Source organism: Hyposmocoma kahamanoa, unplaced genomic scaffold, assembly GCF_003589595.1.
Source record: "Hyposmocoma kahamanoa isolate Upper Pololo Valley unplaced genomic scaffold, ASM358959v1 100021, whole genome shotgun sequence".
In the NCBI taxonomy this organism is placed as follows: domain Eukaryota; kingdom Metazoa; phylum Arthropoda; class Insecta; order Lepidoptera; family Cosmopterigidae; genus Hyposmocoma; species Hyposmocoma kahamanoa.
Genome location: NW_020653200.1, coordinates 14,178,968 through 14,198,576, shown reverse-complemented (window position 1 = coordinate 14,198,576; position 19,609 = coordinate 14,178,968). Strand labels below are relative to the sequence as shown.

General features: G+C 35.9%; 1 protein-coding gene across 2 annotated transcripts; it reads left to right on the top strand.

The window, feature by feature from the left end:
- Positions 1-757: 757 nt before the first annotated feature.
- Positions 758-11,686, top strand: LOC113227108. Of its 2 annotated transcripts, none has more exons than XM_026459987.1 (3): positions 758-868; positions 2,439-2,741; positions 10,982-11,685. In XM_026459987.1, exons 2-3 carry the CDS (start codon positions 2,454-2,456, stop codon positions 11,462-11,464), a joined length of 771 nt encoding a protein of 256 aa, XP_026315772.1. In that variant the 5' UTR covers positions 758-868; positions 2,439-2,453; the 3' UTR covers positions 11,465-11,685. The 2 variants fall into 2 exon arrangements, with proteins under 2 accessions (XP_026315772.1, XP_026315779.1); XM_026459994.1 differs by lacking the exon at positions 758-868 and adding an exon at positions 1,200-1,277 and having other exon boundaries at positions 10,982-11,686.
- Positions 11,687-19,609: the final 7,923 nt, after the last annotated feature.

Here is a 19,609-nt window from a genome sequence, read left to right as displayed (position 1 = left end):
GAACCTATTGCAATAAAACGGCAATTTCATACTTTAACCCCTAATATGTATAGCACGTTTCCATGTCAATATGTGCCATACTAAATTACTCAGTATATGAAGTAATGCAATGAACGTTCCACGTCTGTGTAATTACATTAGTACAGAGCTAAATCATAGTACTTGCAAAATTCCTGTGCAGGTATTGCGGTAGGGACTGATTCAGATTGATTAAATAACATCTGACTTACCTAGTAGTCTGCAAAGCTTTTTATTAACTGCGAAAAGAAAGAAATGTAGAAAATTAAACTAATTTCGAAGACTAGTCTCAGATTCATGGATAAAAGAACCAACTACTAAGGTTTATTACCCTCTAAACAATGAGATCTCGGCATTAACATTGGCTGCCAAGTGATTTAATACTTGTACCCATCTGTCCGTAACACTACTTTAGAGTGTAATTTGCAAAAAACATCAGTTAATTTCATTTTATATCACTGTTTTGTATAAAGAAATTCAAATCTTCAAAAACATCGTATAAAACCTACTCCAACCCTTATTATAGTTATACGTGTACGTATTACGTGCATTACGAGTATATGTATCGTGCAAGTATTAATAAAAAAACATGTTGTTGGAAATAGGCCATGGAGATGCGCACTTAAATGTCGAATTCGTTGACAGGTTTTTATCCGGAAATCCGAATTCCTAGTTACTTCCTGCGCAAGCGCAACTCTTCTTCGTCTAGGAAAGCGATAAGAACAAGGTATATTTCGGTGTGGCTCACGGTTAAACATAGTCTCGCCCACGCGGCTCGCATGTTACCACCGCCACCGATCGCCACAAGCCCAGTCCCATCTTCCATCTCGACAACTGTACACGCGACCAGGTCAGTCCAATTTCTTCCTAAACCTGTCCCTTTTTAGTTTCAATATCTCTTGGCGAATTCCTTCACTTTCATTTTGTAGTACATTTATTGCTGTGCGATATCAATCCAAATCAACAAGTGTCATTGTTATGTTTACGTTAATTGTGTCACGATCACGATCTCTACACGTAACCCAATAATACGTTTTAAATCAGAAATAGTTTGAATACAAATAAATACCTATTTTACGTGCGTTCGGATTTCGAGTGATTATTTTTAGCTGAGCCGTTCAGTGAGTGCATTTTACAATACGTCGGCACGTACAAAAACCGGGTTTTCGTTACTAAAAATATCCCCATATCGAATGTTTGCGAATTCTATTTTCAATTTCTTCCACTGTTCGCCCGCCTCCCGCCCCTCGGTGCCTAAGGTAGACAATCTATCAGGTGATTTGTGCGCCTCGAAGTGTCACACGATAATTCTAACTGATAATTGTATATTTTCTTACTCGTATATCTTATGTACATCTAATAATTAGTAGCACAAGATAGTGATTCGAATGTAAGAATCCCATTGAGATCATTCATTGAATTTCGTTTATTTTCGATTTGATGCCAAGAAATAAAACTTTTTTCGTCGTCCGTACTTTAAATGACGTAGCAGCCTGTGATATGGGAATTAACTGTTGTGTTTGCTTGTGTTAGGACAATTCAAGTGCGTTGGCAACCAAAAGCCTCGAGGTGCCCTTGAAATGCGCATACATGCGATGTGATTAATATTAGAACATTGTTTACGACAGGAACATTAGCCTGACTTGCTATCTATAAAATGGACTACAAAAACGTTGTAACTAGTTTATTACTGTAAACAAATCACTAGGGAACTAAAATAACATGCAGGCAATTATTCATTCTTCGTAACATAAATGTTGTGTTCGGTTGAAAATATCTAGCTTCTGTTTCTATAAGCTATGAAAAGCAATTCAAATAGCAAATAAAACGTTTAAGAATGATAAATTTCATGAACAAAACAACTGTTTTGAAAGGAGTTATACTAGATATTATTTTTATAAACTGAACATTGGTCCAATACGCTTAAGTTAACGATGATTTACCATTTACAGAAATTGGGTACCAATAGTTTTAATAAGAATATTGTAGACAATTTCAAAATGACGCGACAATTCCATAATGTAAGCGTATTTTTATCGCACGTAATACACTACCATTTTAAAGGGTGTCCTTGTTCACAATTAATAAACGATCGCCAATTTTGTCGTCACTCTCCGCTCAACGCATGTTGATTTTAAACGCACATTAACATCAGCGTTGTAAACATTTACATTTACATGAACGTTTACATGTATGTTGCATAATGGAAAAATCATATATGTATATCATTGAGGAGACGTATCGTGTAAAGTGACCCGAATATTTTGTTGAGGTGTTGTATATACATATTTATTAGAGACGCAAACATACAAATGCAGAAATATCTAAGTTTATAAATATAGGTCTGCTATTCCGTCACTATGGAATTTGTTCCTTTTTTGTTTATCCTCTTAGTAAACTAACTACTTTCGAATCAACAGGGTCATTGAAGCAAAATGAGTCGTGTAGGGCGAACCCGACGCACGCGCGTCTACGATTGCAACTACAACAAAGGCGAGAGTTATTATCGACCAGTGCTAGACCGTCTTGATGGCAAGACCCTTGCGCCTCGTGAGCCTGAGCGCGACCGCATCCGAGCTGACGTCGATAGCCGCATCCGCAGCGCCCTCGAAGACATCGAAACACCACAACGCGATCTAGATCTCTTTGACTCCAGGGGAGGACGTGTCCAAAGAAATAGACCCATCTCTACTGCTTTCGAAGAAGATGAACTTGGCGAAGATGTAAGTTCGTATTTTCATTTCGTTTCAAGGAAAATTTATATTGTCATAAAATGTACTCGTCTCTCATAAATCTTTCTTTGTTACATCATCACAGCTTACAAAGAAACAATAAACTTTTACAGTTATTGTTACGACAGTGTCGTGCAAATCGTAATACTAGCTAAGATCTCAAAAACCGAGTTTATCGTTTAGTATATTATTCAATTCGTCTTAGAAATACCACTTTAAGAATCCTGTGAGTTAAGTTGGTAATAATGGAATCGTCAAGGTTAGTAATACTTGGGGGAATTTCATTAAAAAATTTCATTAGCATATTCCACAGAAAACAATATTCCAATATCAGTCAGTGTAAATGCAAATTACTCAGTCGGCTGCGCACATAAAGGAAATGTTAATACGTAGGTACATTATGGGAAAATAACTTTCGTTACATTTTATGTTTCACTCATTTTACAAGAAAATATTGAAAGAATATTATCAAATGGGAACAAAACTGTGTGTTGAAACTACAACCACAATCAAAAAGTTGCGTTAATCGCGTGTAATACGTTAATAGATTTTAATTTCCCGTTTTATTTTTTCTATTCAGAAAATTCAAATACTTAATATGTAAAGACACCTTTTCAAAACAAGCTTTTGGGTCTATGAAAAACAAGAACGACTTTAATACCATTGAACATACGTTTTCAATCATCTGAATCCATTTACCAGACACAGCTCTCATTGAAAACGTTGGCTATGATTGTCCGTCCTTATGCTCTGACTACATTTTTTACAACTGGTTCGAAATACTCCCTCTGACTAATAACGACGGATGCCACAAATTGAAATATATTACTACTGTACGCAAATTAATTAAGAAATTACTATTTTTATAAACTACCCACTGAACGTGATGAAAATGTGAACACATGTATAAATAAATATTCATGTACCATCGACTCTATATTTTATGACGTTAAATTTAGCCGATTTATATTAAATGAAAACGATTGTGATTCTTGACTATGGTTTCACCTATTAGCGGGGTCTTTGTAGGTAAATACAAAAAATCTAGGTCTAGTAATGGACTGCACATTAGCTTGGACTTCTCATGTCAACGAGGTTAACAGACGAATGCACTTCTCATTTCACTCTCTCAAACGACTCCAATACTTTGTCCCTTTTCGTACCAAAATTATGCTTGCGCAAACTTCTACTCCCCTTACTCGACTATGCCAACATTTGTTATTTAGATGTGACCGAAGAGCTTATGAATGAACTAGAGCACCTACAAAACTTGGCTATCCGAATTATTTTCGGTCTCCGTAAGTTTGACCGTGTTTCCGAATTTCGCGCTCGGTTAAAATGGCTTCCAATGCGCCTTCGCCGTGATATGCATATCCTGTCCTCCCTTTTTAATATACTTCATGACGCCAACTGCGCTTCCTACCTTCGTTCCTGGTTCCAGTTGCTACCCCCTCCCACCCGTTCATGGCGTCCGTGCATCACTAAGACGCTCTGAACGAGCGTCCTAAGTATAAAACAGATTTCTTTTTTAACTCCCTTTCTTCTCGTGGAACGCAGTTGTGGAACCGACTTCCTTCCCATATCCAGTCTAGCCCGTCTATCGCTTCTTTCAAGAAAAGGTTAAAAGCGCACTTTCTTGCTGAACTATCTTAGCAATCATCTTATTGCATTTTTGGACATACTTATTAATGTATATATGTATATATGTAGTGTAATATATGTATATATTACACTATTTACACATTGAAGATTATTGATTATTATTCATTATAATGCTTATGCAAGTAACTGTATTTTTTTCACTCTCTCTTGCACGCTATTGCCCGCTTATAACCTTAGCTCTCACTGCCCTGAGTTGGCTGGAAGAGATCTCTTTTAGAGATAAGTCCACCTTTGCGCACTTTCTCTTAATCTAATATTTCTGATGTATTTTACTTGGTGCAATGAAGAATATATAATTTCGCTCAGAAGCAGATATATTTATAAGATTCTTAGTATTAGATTTGATAAATAAATACTTGATAAATCAGTCAGTCAATTATTAACAAACATCAATTATCCTAAGTCCAAAACAGCATTGGGCCAGTGAGGCGGACTATGGCCTTTACCCTCGTTTGAAAGGAGACCCGTGCCCAGCAGTGGGATGTATAAAAGGATTGATGATGATGATCCTAAGTACGTACTAAATATGTGTGTATCAAACGAAAACGTGGGATGAAGCGTCCCTAGAATTGTGTTTTTAAAATACGGTTACAAACAGCAGCCAACAAACATAAATGCGCGTAAAAATCACCAAAATAATCCGCCGACGATCTTACGAAATCAACCGTTCGTCAACTGCGAAAAATACCTATAAATAAACTTGGTTCCAGAGTTCATTCAATTAAATCCTGTTTACTATTGCGCTTCACGCATATTTGAATGTGGCAACTTTAAAAATACTATGTCTTTTGATAGCGTTGTTATCAGCAAATGGGTTTAATATTGAGAAAGTGTGGCAGTGTGACGGCGTGACAAACATATGTGCATTCAAATTTATTTGTGATGCAAAGAATAAAAAGGCTGTATAAGAGTGCATTTTGAACCACTGTAATGCGCTTTGCATCATACAAGGTTAACATAATTTATGTGTAGACAGTCACGCAATAATTTGTGGACTGCATTCGGTCTAATCTGTCAAAAAAAACCGATAATTAAAATATCTTCGTGTTACATTCTCAAACTCGTATCTTAAAGCACAAAGTTACTGAAATGCTAAAAATGGATTATAATATTTTGCAGGCTGATTTGTCGCATTTTCTTCATACTCACACACTGGCTTTTATCTATTGTTAAAGTAATGCATCCAAATTAATACCCTGGATACGAAATTTTAAATAAATAAAAAGTTTTGCCACCTACTGAATAATCACTCTTTATAAGATACGAGTTTGAGAAAGTAAGGCGACGATATGTGTATATTTATCGACAATTACATTTGTAAAGAATGAAACAAATACAATTTTTTTTTAGGTTTTTGCGATTTTTACACATAAAAAATAACATTGTTTTTTGGGATCAAAATCGCGTTTTTTTTTTTAATTGGTAAGTACACTCGTACAATGGAATGTTCTTTGGTAAATTTAAAAATAAGGTACTTAATAATATATCTTTTATAGCTAATGAAAAATAGGGTGGTTTGTTAATATTAGACATGTTATATGAATATTAATATTAGACTGGTCGGTGACTGTACCCAGTCACCTGTGAAGGATCCGAAACGTTGGTTTATTTGAAAAAACAAATATACGTGATTTGAATACGACAAAATAGTTTCATTTCCTAAATAAAATTTTTATTTTATAAAATATATCCTATATTGTTGATTAACATCGAGGTTATTAAATAATTTAACACAATTATTACAATTCTTAATTTTGCCTTTGAAGACATTACAATGACACTCTTTTGAACTAAATCAGTTTGGCATGGCCTAGCTCGCAATTGATCAGAATGATGTGCTCGAATTGACATAAATTAAGACGACACTTTCCAAAAAAATATCTAAAAAATTAGGTATTTGACATGTGTAAACAAATTATTTCGATTGCAACGTATTAATTCCTTTAAACTTGATTCATTGACACTGATATGATCGCCATAATTTTTATATTATTCTTATAAAACTGACATTGGCACAAGCCTAGTGGACGAAATAATAATGAGCGGTTACAGCGCGTAGCTTCATGTTTCAATAACAATTACCGGCACTGCCCACCGATAGGTATTTTTTTATAGAAAATATAGTCTTACTATGCAAAAAAAGTAATAATTGTTACTTACGGATCGTCTTTTAGGCTACATTCAATTTCATGATCAAATCCTGCTATTAACTACCTCACAATGGAAGTAGGGTGAAAAAGTTAATTCTTGCGGCCGTTATCGGTTTCCACATTATACACCTATACGCCTGTGCTGGTGGCGTTCTGTCGACTGTAAAACAGCCTGGATAGCAGTAATATAGCCTGGTCCAAGGGTAGTAATAGCCTCCGCAAACCCCGCAGCCTCCATACGTTTTACTTAGCAAGTCTTAGCAGTTGAAAAGACGAAAATCCGGTTTATAGGAATTTATTCAGTACAACAACTATATTAATTTCTTAAAATGTAAACGGTTCAAAAATAAGAAAGTAGATGTTTTCGCAGAGAGAGTTCGTGTTACGAAGCAAAATGAGAAAGCGAAGGAAGATGGAACAATTCAAATTTAAAATTTAAATACAAGCAAAAGAAAAAATGATACGATACAAAAAGGTGAGATGACGGTGTAAGGAGGTCACACCGTCACACACCTACACGTTGCCGATGCACGATCACCGCGTAATTATATTCCTGTCTCGATAGCTCAGCGTAGCAACTTATTAGGAGCAGAGAATTCATGTACGTATACACAGCCCACACGCCACTTATAGTCGTATTTATCATCCGGTAGGTATGTGTATCTCGAAGTCCGAACTCAAATTTAATTAAGATATTCGTATTGCGAATTTGCTATGCTAGTAATACATGAAGAGGAAACTTTTCTGTTGATCATAGTTGCTTACTGAACTCATAATTACATAATTTTTTTAATTTCGGCAATGAATCTTATCAAAGTTCGTCAACCATATCAATCGGGACACATCCACATCCAAGTTTTTAAGAATGTCGTGAGCCATCCTTTATGCAAATAGAGCTGGACTATTTTGAATTAAAAATTTCGTAGGTCAATGTAAACTCAATTTTTGTCCGTCGACTACGGCCTGGGGTCGTACTCTCGTAGCACGAAATCCGTAGTTACAGTCGTTTTCCCACTATGAACACTTATAGACTTGAGTTTCGATTGGGGTTAGATCTAAGAATATATAATAATGCGATTTGACAGTTTCAAACGAATCCATTTTTTTGTTTACGGATTTCGAGAGTAGTTCCGTAGGTCATCCATAGTGGGAAAACGGATTTCGTGCTCCGAGAGTAGGGCCCCTACTCCCGACGATCTTGTCGTGACCTGCAACATATATATAAATATTCTGCATCGATTGACTCGGATGTCGGATGCGGATACAGAAGTCTGCGGTATCTTTAGTCCGTATATTCTATTGTAGCATCCTATTAGAGATGCTAATGTTTACCTAACATTAGCGTCTCCAATAGGATGCTACAACAGAATATACGTAGTTTAATTTTCAAATGCAGTAATTATTACCATTTCATATGTGTGTCACCAAAAGTACATACAAAAATTTCAAATCGTAAAGTCTTGATAATAAAATTGAAAAGATTGAATTAAATTTATGTGTTTCACAATTGTGAAACGTCCGGACGTTATTATGCGTACGTGTGGTTTTGTTGTTTTGCACACAACAATGCGGATATACATAATGTACGTATAGCCGTATAAGGAATGCCAAACATCGGGTATTTTGTCATCAGAATTTGATTTCAAAATTACTAATTATGCAATGCATGCCAGTGAAATGCCAGCATATTTCGCATTATTCACTACCCTGATTACAATACAATCATTAACAAGTTACTCAATCGGTATGCTGACGACAATCAATTTTGGTCGGTTTAATAATAAAACTGTTATTACCTCTTGAGCAATATGTTATAAACCGGATAAAGGTAATCCCACGATACCAATCTTCATCACTCATCAATCAAGTTCGTACCAATCACTATTTAAGGATAATAATGATATATGATACATACAAATACAATATTTCGAGTCAAAAAAGTCTATCAATAAACTATAAAAGAAATATCGCTAAAATTTAATTTTGAGTACACCAAACGAACGACATTTAATCATCTTTTTCGTCCAAATTTCAATAACATAATATTTTGACATGAAAATTACTTGAGGGCGAACTATAAATTTCCGGAATGAATAAGAAACAAAATACTATAAACGGTCAGAAATGAATTTGTTTCTCAAAATATTCTTTGTTAGCGTCAATGCACTTTTTCAAACGAATGAACCAATTTTGATAAAAATTATGCCACTCCTCCGTGACAATCTCTGAAACATATTTTTCGTACTCTTCGACAGCCTCTTCAGGTGATAAAAATCGTTGACCGCGTAACTGGTTCTTAATTTTTGGATATAAATATAAGTCACAAGGTGCCAGGTCGGGACTGTACGCGGGATGGCTCATAAGGTCAACGTTGATCACCTTCAAAAATTCATTTGTCTGTCTGGCCGGGAGAGAACTGGCATTGTCGTGGTGCAAGATAATACGGCGTTTTCGGTTATTTTTACGGAGTTTGTCAATAACTTCCGGAAAACAAATGGTCGTGTACCAATCACTATTCACAGTACAACGATTCTCCAAAGCAACAGTAATCACGTGTCCAGTTTTATTAAAAAAAGAAGCAATCATTGGCTTAGAGGCACTTTGAACGCGCGCCGTTTTGGTTGGTTTCGGCTCATCTCGAAAGACCTATACGCTCGATTGCTGCTTTGTTTCAGGAACGTAACTATAAATCCATGTTTCGTCACCTGTTACTATGTTCCACACCAAATTTGACGGCCTTTCGTTGAATCTGGTAAGCATGGCATTGCACCAAGTGACGCGATGCGTTTTTTGAGCCTCAGTCAAATTGTGTGGGATCCACCTAGAGCACAGCTTTTTCACACCCAAATGTTTGTGTAGTATTGATTGTATTTGACTCACGTCTATGCCTAAAGATGGTCGAATCTTATGGTATGTCACATGCCTGTCTGTTTTGATCATACGGCGTACAGCATCGATGTTTTTGTTGCTCACAGCAGTAAAAGGGCGACCATCACGAAATTCGTAACTGAGATTCACACGACCTCGTTTGAATTCTGCAAACCAGATATAAAGTCGTCTTGCATGGTGTTTCATCGTCAAAAGCAGTTTGAAGCCGAGCGAAGCTCTTACATTGCACTTAAAGTCGTAGAAAATCATACTACGAAAATTTTCCCGAGTTAATTCCATGGTGATATAGACAACCAATTTCTAAAATGGCGCCACTATGTTAAAATAAGTGACAGTCAGGTGAAACAAACTGTATTCTACAGCCAAAGAGTTCCATTTTCAAATGTTGTAATTAATTTTCAAATATTGTTTATGTAAGTGGCCAGTTCCGGAAACTTATAGGGCGCCCTATGTATGAGCGGACTCTCTGTTGTTGATATTGCCATGCCAAATACAATGTTAATTATAATAAAACTGGCTCATTCATTGTGAGTTTAAAATTTATATAGCTACAATTGTATCAATTGTTTACTTTATTTATTTGGTGCTTAACTGGAGAGTTACTTTCATCATCCATAACGAATATCAAATTCCTTTTCAAGAGGTATATTTAATCACATTATTGGTTTCGTCAATACCATGCAGTACAGACGGTACAATTTAGTATCACTGGGCGGCAGCCGAGCAAAGTTCCAATGCGAGACCCAACTTTGACTTAAGGAACTTTGAGATTCTTGCCTCTGCTCACTGTATCTTCGTTTTAATATAGCCTACGGGAATAGACAGGTGAACTCTGAAGACGATATTGGTTGCATATTCTACTTACAGTTTCTAAAGTATTCTAATCTAAAGTACTACGTTTTGTTTTCAAGTTTAAGCCCCTTCGCCTTCGATGTGGTTAATAGGTATTCACGTAATGGAAAATTTTACAAGTCCTACAAACACAACCGAAGATTCGCTTAGTTCAAGCAAATTTAAGCAAATGTTGTATAACATCGATGGTGTATCATTTAATCTATAATTTATAATTTATAATATGTAATATTTTTTATTAGGATAACAGCAGAAGAGCTTCCGTTCTTGTAGAATGGAAAATTAATGATGAAACGTTTGAGATAGTCGGTATCCGAATTTAAATGAATTTATCGTCCTTCGTCATCTAATCAAATAATAAAATTTATAAAGTTAAATATTTGAAGGTTTACCTTTAAGAACAGATGGCTGTACAATAAGCTATATACTTCCGCCTATTCCCAAACAATGTAGTCTTCGTTAAATTTAAACGCCAATCTCGAGACACCGTTACCCACAAGCAGAGCGAGAACGCCGGACGGAAATAGCTCAAACATTACTAACCGCTCAGATGATAGCACTGCCAATCCAAATGACATATTCAAATTTAAATATACTTTTTACTACAATGCAACCACGAATTGCTACTTATTTACGGCATGACTCAAAAATGTAATAGAAACTTGTTGCTTTTTTCAGATTACAGAATCACTGAAACGTCTGCGTGCCGGCAAAAAGACATCTCGCTTCGCTGAAGACATCGATTTTGAAAACAGCGTCTCCAACCTCGAGAACCGCGTAAGAATCTCTGATAAAATTCTCGAGTCCGTTGGCGTAGGGCAGAGCGACATCAGCAGCGCAAGGCGAGCTCTAAAAGACAATGAGGAACGCACAGAAAAGCGTATCTCCCGCAGATTAAATGACGAGAATCAATTGACGAAATGGTCCGCAATTAAGTCTGATGACGAAATCGCGGCTGCACAAAGAGCAAAAATCACCAGAGCACGCCTCACTGACCTAGAAGACGAGATGTCCGAGCTAAACGAGCGTACTGCAGCCCGAGAGAAGCGCGCCGCGCGCCTCCGTGCCATCGTCGCCGACACCGATGTAGCTGACTCCACGGTCGCCGCCTCCAAGATCAGTATCCGGGCCGAGAGAGAAAAGAAGCAAGTTACCTTCTAAACACGCTACAAACGCTTTCTTTGAAATCTTTCAAAGTACTCTATGCTCTAAAACAGCGAGTTTTATAGCACCGGGAGTTTATATTTTGGAGATAGAAATGTTTGTTAGAACGTATTTTCCTGCATTTGTCTATGAACGTGTTGATGTCTATTTTATACTTTTTGGATAGATAATGCGCTTTGTATTTCCCTGTTTTTATTTATTGTCTTAATAAAAACACAAAACTGTATCCGTTTGAGTATTCTTACCGACCCAACTACTTCTCATGAAGATTTCTAGTCACTTCTAAAGTATTCCTTTTAACTGCAAAAAAAATGAGTTGAAGAAATCCGTTTGAATTATGTTTAGTAATAGGCTTATGGAAATAGTCTTATCACTGTAAACAAAATGAGTTTTAAAAGTTGCAAATGGGACACGCAATGCCATACTATCAATTTTGGACCGTGCTTATTAAGTGCATAAATGTGCTGTTTTTGACTAGTACATAAATGAGGCCTAGTCACAGGCAAGATCGGAAGAGTCATCAGGATAACATTGCAGGATACAGGAGTTTACAAGCCTGACTGTCAGTGAGGTCTCTCTTATATTGAACAAATGTAGCGAAGTATTTGTACCCGCTTCAAAGAACGTAATGTAAACTGATGTCAAACACCACCACGTAAATAAGTTTACTGTCTGCGAGCATATCATGGATAAAACTGCACACTCAATTAAGTATCGTAATCGACAAACCCCAGTTCCTTGCAAAAGAAGTCAGTTATCTACCCAGAATGCTGCGAGAGGCCATTTAAATTTAAAAAGACGTCCTAATTTCAACAGGGAAGACGGTTTCTCTGTACCACCAGTTTGGGATCCAGTATTTCCTCTGATGAAAAATGCCAAGCAGACATACGACTGCAGTACTAAATAATATGTTTTCATTTTTTCTAATACCCATTAATAATTAATGATAAAATTTGATTAATAAGCAATTCATGATGTTAAAATCATTAAAATGAAATAATTTGTAAAACATATGTAGCATAAATAGGCGCGTTCCTTGGAAAAAACTAAGATAATTAATAAATAGCTTTTGTAACAATAGTGAAAAATATAATAGCATGGTTTGCATTAATATTCGACATAACTGGTTGATGACTTTACCATCTCAGTCACCCGTGACCATAGGACCCGTAAAGGGCCCTAAACGTTGGTACGTTTGAAACAACAAAATACGCGATCCGCAGAAAATGTTTCATTTCCTATGAGACCCAGTAGTTGCTACGGGTTTGGGGTTTTGTATAGTTATTAAATAAGAATAAATAGTGTATTAGTTTAAGTTTAGATTTATTCTTCAAAAGTAGTTGCACATTAAAGTTTCTGTATTTTGCGTAGGTTAATATGAATAAGTAACATTAATTTTACGCCGTATCTCGTATGTATTTCATTTCATAAAGCGTCTAAGGAGTAGAGTCGCATTTTCCTGTATAAGTGGTCTATGTTAACTCATTCATTGCTGGCTCTTTTCTATGGACAACAAATTAATAATCGAAATTTTGTTGTGCATATTGTATTTCCATTATTATTACGTACCCAATATCATATCATACTGTAAAATAGAGTGAAATTAAAGTAAAGCAAAACGAATGCTCTTAGCGAAAAGTATACAAAACTCGTTTGTTAAAAAAATCTACTGAAATGTTGACAAATTTCATTTGCAGTAAAATTATAATAACAAGTACATTTTGGTAGCCTTTTCCGTGGTAGCTTAATGGTTTGATATACTGCGTCCGAAGCAGAGTGTCGTCGATTCGAATCCGGGCTCACACCTCTGAATTTCTCGAAATTTATGTGCGAAATTTAATTTGGAGTTTATTAAGAGCTTTTCGGTGAAGGAAACATCATGATGAAACCTGCACGTTGAAGAAGGTTTACAACCCTCGGGAAACGTGTCAAGTCCCCAACGCGCATCCCCGTCAGAAAGGAGACCCATGACCAGCAGTGAGACGTATAAAAAGGGTTGATGATGATGATGTTTGTAAAAGTTGCTACCATATACCAGATTTCGATTTTAATACAGCGCCCGCTATAGAATTTATACAAAAGTGATTAACACAGTCGTGTATGAATCCCCAATATTATGTGCAAGAGTGAATATTTCAGATGCTCACATAAAACAATAGCGGTTTTACAAGGTTTTTTTAGAGCGAGATTACAAAGAAGTTCGGGCCTGACTTCCAAGATGGCGCTGCATAATTAAGTGAAATTGAAATTATATAGCAGAAATTAAAGACTTCAATCGATATATGTAGTTTGTCAAAAAGGACATCATTTTCTTTTATTAGACAAATCCTGTTACATCGTTATAGAACAACACAGTCAACGGACTGCAACTTGGTAACTTGCTATGTAATTCTATAAAAACCAATTGAAGGTCCATCACATTAAAACAAGCAACTAATTATAATTAGACTTTCGCCGAACGTACCTAACCATTATAAATTTCATAACACCTCAGCATCAAGTTGAGTTTTCGGTAGAAAAGTAAAGAAAACAATGTAAGTATCTGCCTGTGAAAAGAAATCGCTAGATTTCATTTTATTAAAGTGGCACTTCCTCAAAACGTTACCATTTCAAGACTTATTTATAACGTAAGTTACGTCATTAAAAGTCTTCTTAACGTAAATTAGCTTGTGCCTAAGTAATAATTCCACTCAACTATTCTGTTCTGTAAGTAACTAAAAATGGAATTTGTTTTCAAAAAGTTTTATGAGAAATAATGATCCCACATAAGCGCTCGTTACAAGAGGTTTACACAGCGAAGCGGCAATTATAACGCGATCAATTTCAAAGATTGCGTTACGTCAAGGGCGTCCCGATGCAAGGTTCTCGTCACTAATTGGAGCGGACGTTTCGCAAATCGAGATCACAAACTTCTACAGAGTGTACTTGTACAAATTCGCAGACTCTAACTGTTGGAAGGATCGTACTCGAGTCGCCATGGATTCAATCAGTCTCATCCCTCCTCTTATGAAAGTTTGAATCTATTTTAGAACTGCGGAAACTGTCTGTAGTTGATCTGTGGTGTATTCCCAAATTATAACTCAATTCCGAAGCTCGAGTTATTTATTCACGACCGCTTCTAGACATTGATATCTGCACGACAGCTGGCTAACCAGCTTTAAGACGTGTTATTTTACTTTGTCACTTACATTACATTTACAGAAAGAAAATGGAGAGTGTAGATTCCGCCTTGAGGCGAATGAAACTCCTTTGCATCTCCTTCTAAGCCAGGAAATGTCCAGTTCTTTAATAATCTTGGCCTTGGCTCCGAACTGTTTTCGTGGTGATCACAATAGATCAGTTAATAGTCGCAGTGATGAGGGGCTGCATAGTCCCTGAATGAAGCCATGATAATAATAATAATGTATTAATAATAAATTATTATTAGCTTGGCTATCATATATACTTACCATAATATTATTGTTTTCACACTTAATTATGTCTAGATAAATTTAATACTTCATCCCTCTCTAATGGGCTCGACTCTGCTTTGCCATTATTGTAAATGCCAATTACTTATCATGAAAATTTATTTACTGGTAACCGAATCAAAGCATAAATAAATGGAAAAGCAATTAGTTTGTTATTAAAATCACGGTTTGCTTACAAAGTAATATATTTGTACTCGAAGTACAACGTAGATACCGACATTAGTACCTATGCATTAATAACATTGAAGTGGTTAAGAATGAAATTATTATAATATAGCATACAGTCACGCCTATTTCAGTGTACTAGAAACCCATACTAGAATACAGAATAATCTCAGTACAGAGTACTAAAAAAAGCGACCTCAAAAGTACGTGGAATTACGTCTATTTACTAAGTTTTATTACAATATCCCCTAGTTCGCCACTATACAGGACTTGACATTGGAGATAATAAAAATCGGTTCTCAGTACTCAAAGTAAACTGAGAGAAAAACGCCTTCAATTGGAGAAATAGCAAAATCAACCATTAAAATAATTGTTTCTAAATCAAAGTTTAGGCGCTATTTATGAAAATGAATCTTCATGCGTGAACAGCCACCAGAAATGGGACCACTATGGAAGTACCCCCTTTCCAACAAAAAAAGAATCATGAAAATCGGTTCACAAATACCGGAGTTATCGCGTAACATACATACAAAAAAAAAGAACATACAGTCGAATTGAGAACTTCCTCCTTTTTTGAAGTCAGTTAAAAAGAATTTGTATGTTAAATGATTGGACATTGTTTATACTTTATGTCCCTTAAATTTTGATGATGTACGAGTACACATAGACGTTTTACAACATCACGTCACTAAACAAACAACGCTTAATATAATTACTTTTAAAAGGTTTTTTCTACTCCTGTACTTTAAGGTGTCAATTTTCATAAATCACATAACAAGGCTTCTAAGCATAGAGCTATAATTACTGTAATTACTTCTAATCACAAAGGCACTCGTTTTAGTTCTGAACCAAAAAGTCTATTGTCTATGGTTCTCGCTACTGAACCTTACACTATTTTCCATCCTATAAGTACTGAACTGAAAAATTTAAATAAAATTCTGTACGTGGAACTTAAATGAGTTTAGTAAAAGAAGTTGCATTTTTGCTAATAAAAAGAGTCTCCTTGAACGCTTCACCGTGTTCCTGAACAGAATAACGTCACTATATTTGTAAAATCATTAAAATTAATGTTATTTTTTTAAATATCTCAATAAGTTACCTAACAGGTACAAAGTTGTAAAGATTAGGAAATAAAGAACTGTTTATAAACATTATAAAATATCAAACTCGACGCTATTCAAACGCTCTACAGCCTCCTGATTGTTTAAAACATGTTTCATTATTTTAATTTACTCATAGAAAAAGTATTGTATGCAATTATTACATATAACTTGGTCTTAAAAGCTCGTACTTATTACTTAGGTCATCTATCGCTTAAAGCTATGAAACCTAAACACGGTGCTCGACTTTAACAATAGCATAAAATATTATAAACCTCCCAGACTATAAGTAAATGAATGAGCACACCTGACTATTTTTTTCCCTGTATTTGCAACATTTTTCAAAATATTAACAGTAATATTTATGGAGATAGGGACTGAGACTTATTTTTAATACATAAGAAAAGTAGTAAATTATTACAAGATAAAGAAAGAATAGAGTGTAAATAACTACTGTAATAAATTAGTCATTCATAGTTTACCGTAGAATTGAAACAATAATAAATTAAAACATTACTGCAATCCTATCTGTCGATTAACTAATTCGATTAATTAATTAACAAGGCACCATAGCGCTTAAGCAGATGAATCATCGTGCCTGACACAAAGCGCTCATCTGCGACTGCGAGCCTCCTCCGTTGGCATTTCAAGCGCCTCGGGTAACCTCCAATTTTAGCACCGTAACAAACTTCACACTGTCGTCAAACGTACCTGAATGAAGAAATCTGCGCTTCTTTCTGTGGGGTGATATTTATTATGTATCAATAAAGTTACTTCTTGCTCAACTATCTATATCCTCACAGGGTGCCGATGACTTGGTTTTTCAACAAGATTTTTCAAAATCGCTAGATTGTACGGTGGTTTGATAAATACTTGACCTTAGGGTTAAATAATAACTTTTTTCGTAATTTATTTTTATTTCTTAATTTAGAACTCCTTCTTAAGCAACTAACGCGACGTTTAAAAAAAACTTAGAAATAAAAATGGTAGGTGAATTCGCTATATTTTTTAGCATTCCGTTTCTCATCTGCAATCAGAATATCAAAACATGTCGAATTATGATACGAACCGTACTGCCGCACCCCGCGTATTCACCAGATTTAACCCCATGTGACCTATTTATCTGATATTTGACCGATTTCCATCAAATGAGGAAGTGATAGCTGAAACAGAGGCTTATTTTTCAGTTTGACCAAAAAAAATTTTTTTTTTGGAATATAGCTAGCTGGTCAAGTTAAAAGGGCACTACGTAGTATAGAACACCATAACTTATAAAAATGTTTTTTTTTCTGCCCCTGTACAATATTATTCCAAAAAAACTAACGAACCAGAGTCTTCGCTACTTACTACTAGACGGTCTTACCACCGCGATCTGCAAACTCAACAAATCGTCTGTGGTTGTAGAATTCAGCCACTTCGGTACGAGATCGTGTTACAATAGTTACAAAGCGCTGACCGGATATATCCATAGCACCCATATGCAATAAAGGCGACTGGACGTCGAGTTGCGGACACCAGCCCGTTACACCATACCATACCCACAGCACTTAATCAATATTCTATGAACATCATCGTCGCTTCATAAAAATTAAGCTGACAGCTAAATACGTCTCTAGAAATTGATAAATTAGTTGTAGCCATCACTATATTGCTAAATGTCTAAAGGTACCAGTTCAGTGCCACCAAAATTGACATGCTTGTAATTGGCACACTTGCCTGCTCGTAGGAGACAATAAAGGTATCCAGTGTCTTTGTAAATGTTAATAGCATGCCAACTACAGGCACATTTATTGTGGCGTAATGATGACGTCAATTTTCATTGCCTGGATACATTTCCTGTAAAACAAGTAAGGAATCCAGTTCTTTTTTAATACTAAGCGCAATCAACCTGTAGATTGGCATCGGCTTTAGGTCGACAGTGTGACTAAATGATTGAAGCCAAATTATTTTTCAATAGCTAGTGTATCGTACGTGCAATGCATAAATCAGACCGACATACTCCATTTTTAAACGGCTATATTTGAACATTGTTAATTGCTTATTGTTCATATGACTGATAATAATTGCATGTATGTAAAATAATTAGTTTCTGTCGTTTTCGAGCACCAGAAAAACATACTGTTCTAATTTAGACCATATCATCGTTATGCCTATACATAATAGCAACAAGTGTGCCAGACAACCACATCAATTTCCTGGTATTAACTAGGGAATTTCCTTTACTATGCGTACCAGAGCAACGGAATTCTCTCCGAGGCACTAACCAGGACAACCAGAGCAGAGTCAGTTTAGGAAAGTTAATTTTCCAAATTAACGGTTCGATTCCCGGTAGGCCCCTACAGGAAATTGAACCCGGGACCTCTTCGTCCAGCTTATATAGTACAAACCCTAAGGCCACCAAAGTCTAAAAATCGTGTATAAACTGTCCATATATAAAACATGAGTTTACCTTTCTGTACTTCAAATGTGAATTGATTGAAGTCGAAGTTTATATACACAAACGGTCAGACGTTTCACCGAAAGTCGAAAGGTTTCCACTGCCTGAAAAATTGCGAAACAAAGGCTGCTAACAGATGGACAGTCGTGATTTCAAATACAAGTGTAGGCTGCAGTTGAAAAACTGAGAATTTCAATAGTAGTACAAGTCCTATACTATGCTGGGGTCGGCCTCGGCCTGCGGTGCGTGGTCGGGTTTAAGGTACGGGATGTGCTTATGCTCTTCGATGGCACAACTGTTAGTACTATGGGCACTTGATGAGGAGGTTCCGAGTCCTATACCTGATTTGGGCCAATTTAGGAAACAATCATATCTAAGTTGGTTCTGGTCTATGTATTTTAGGTATTGCCCTCCAAATTATCGTTATTCTGGTATTCATAGTGTAGGATATTTCCTAATTTGAGACCAGAAATCTGGTGCGATTGTCTAGTTTTTTTTTTTCCTCTAAATACTTCGGTTTGGCTTAGCTTCCAAGAAAAAGTAATGTAACAGACGGTCGAAATACAACAATGCTTTAAGTATCTCATTTCCACTACACCAGGAAGCATGCCTTACATATTGAACAATTACGAGATCTTGTACTCGTTATAGAGCCCCCGTCTACTACTCCGTATACTACCTACGTACGGTGGCGTATGGACGCTTTAGGATTCGCCCTCCGCTGAACCTCGGCCTACGGCCTACGCACTTACGAATTTATAAAACAAATAGTTCTTTAATAGCGGTCACGTTTAAAAACTGCAAAAATATATTTTGACCACAAATTATTATTATCCTGGAATTTTTTTCGTGTCATATTTCAGCACGATTGAAGCAAGTTATTTCAACAGCCATTTAAATAAATAAAAAAGAATTGTATTATAATATATATATATATATATATATATATATATATATATATATATATATA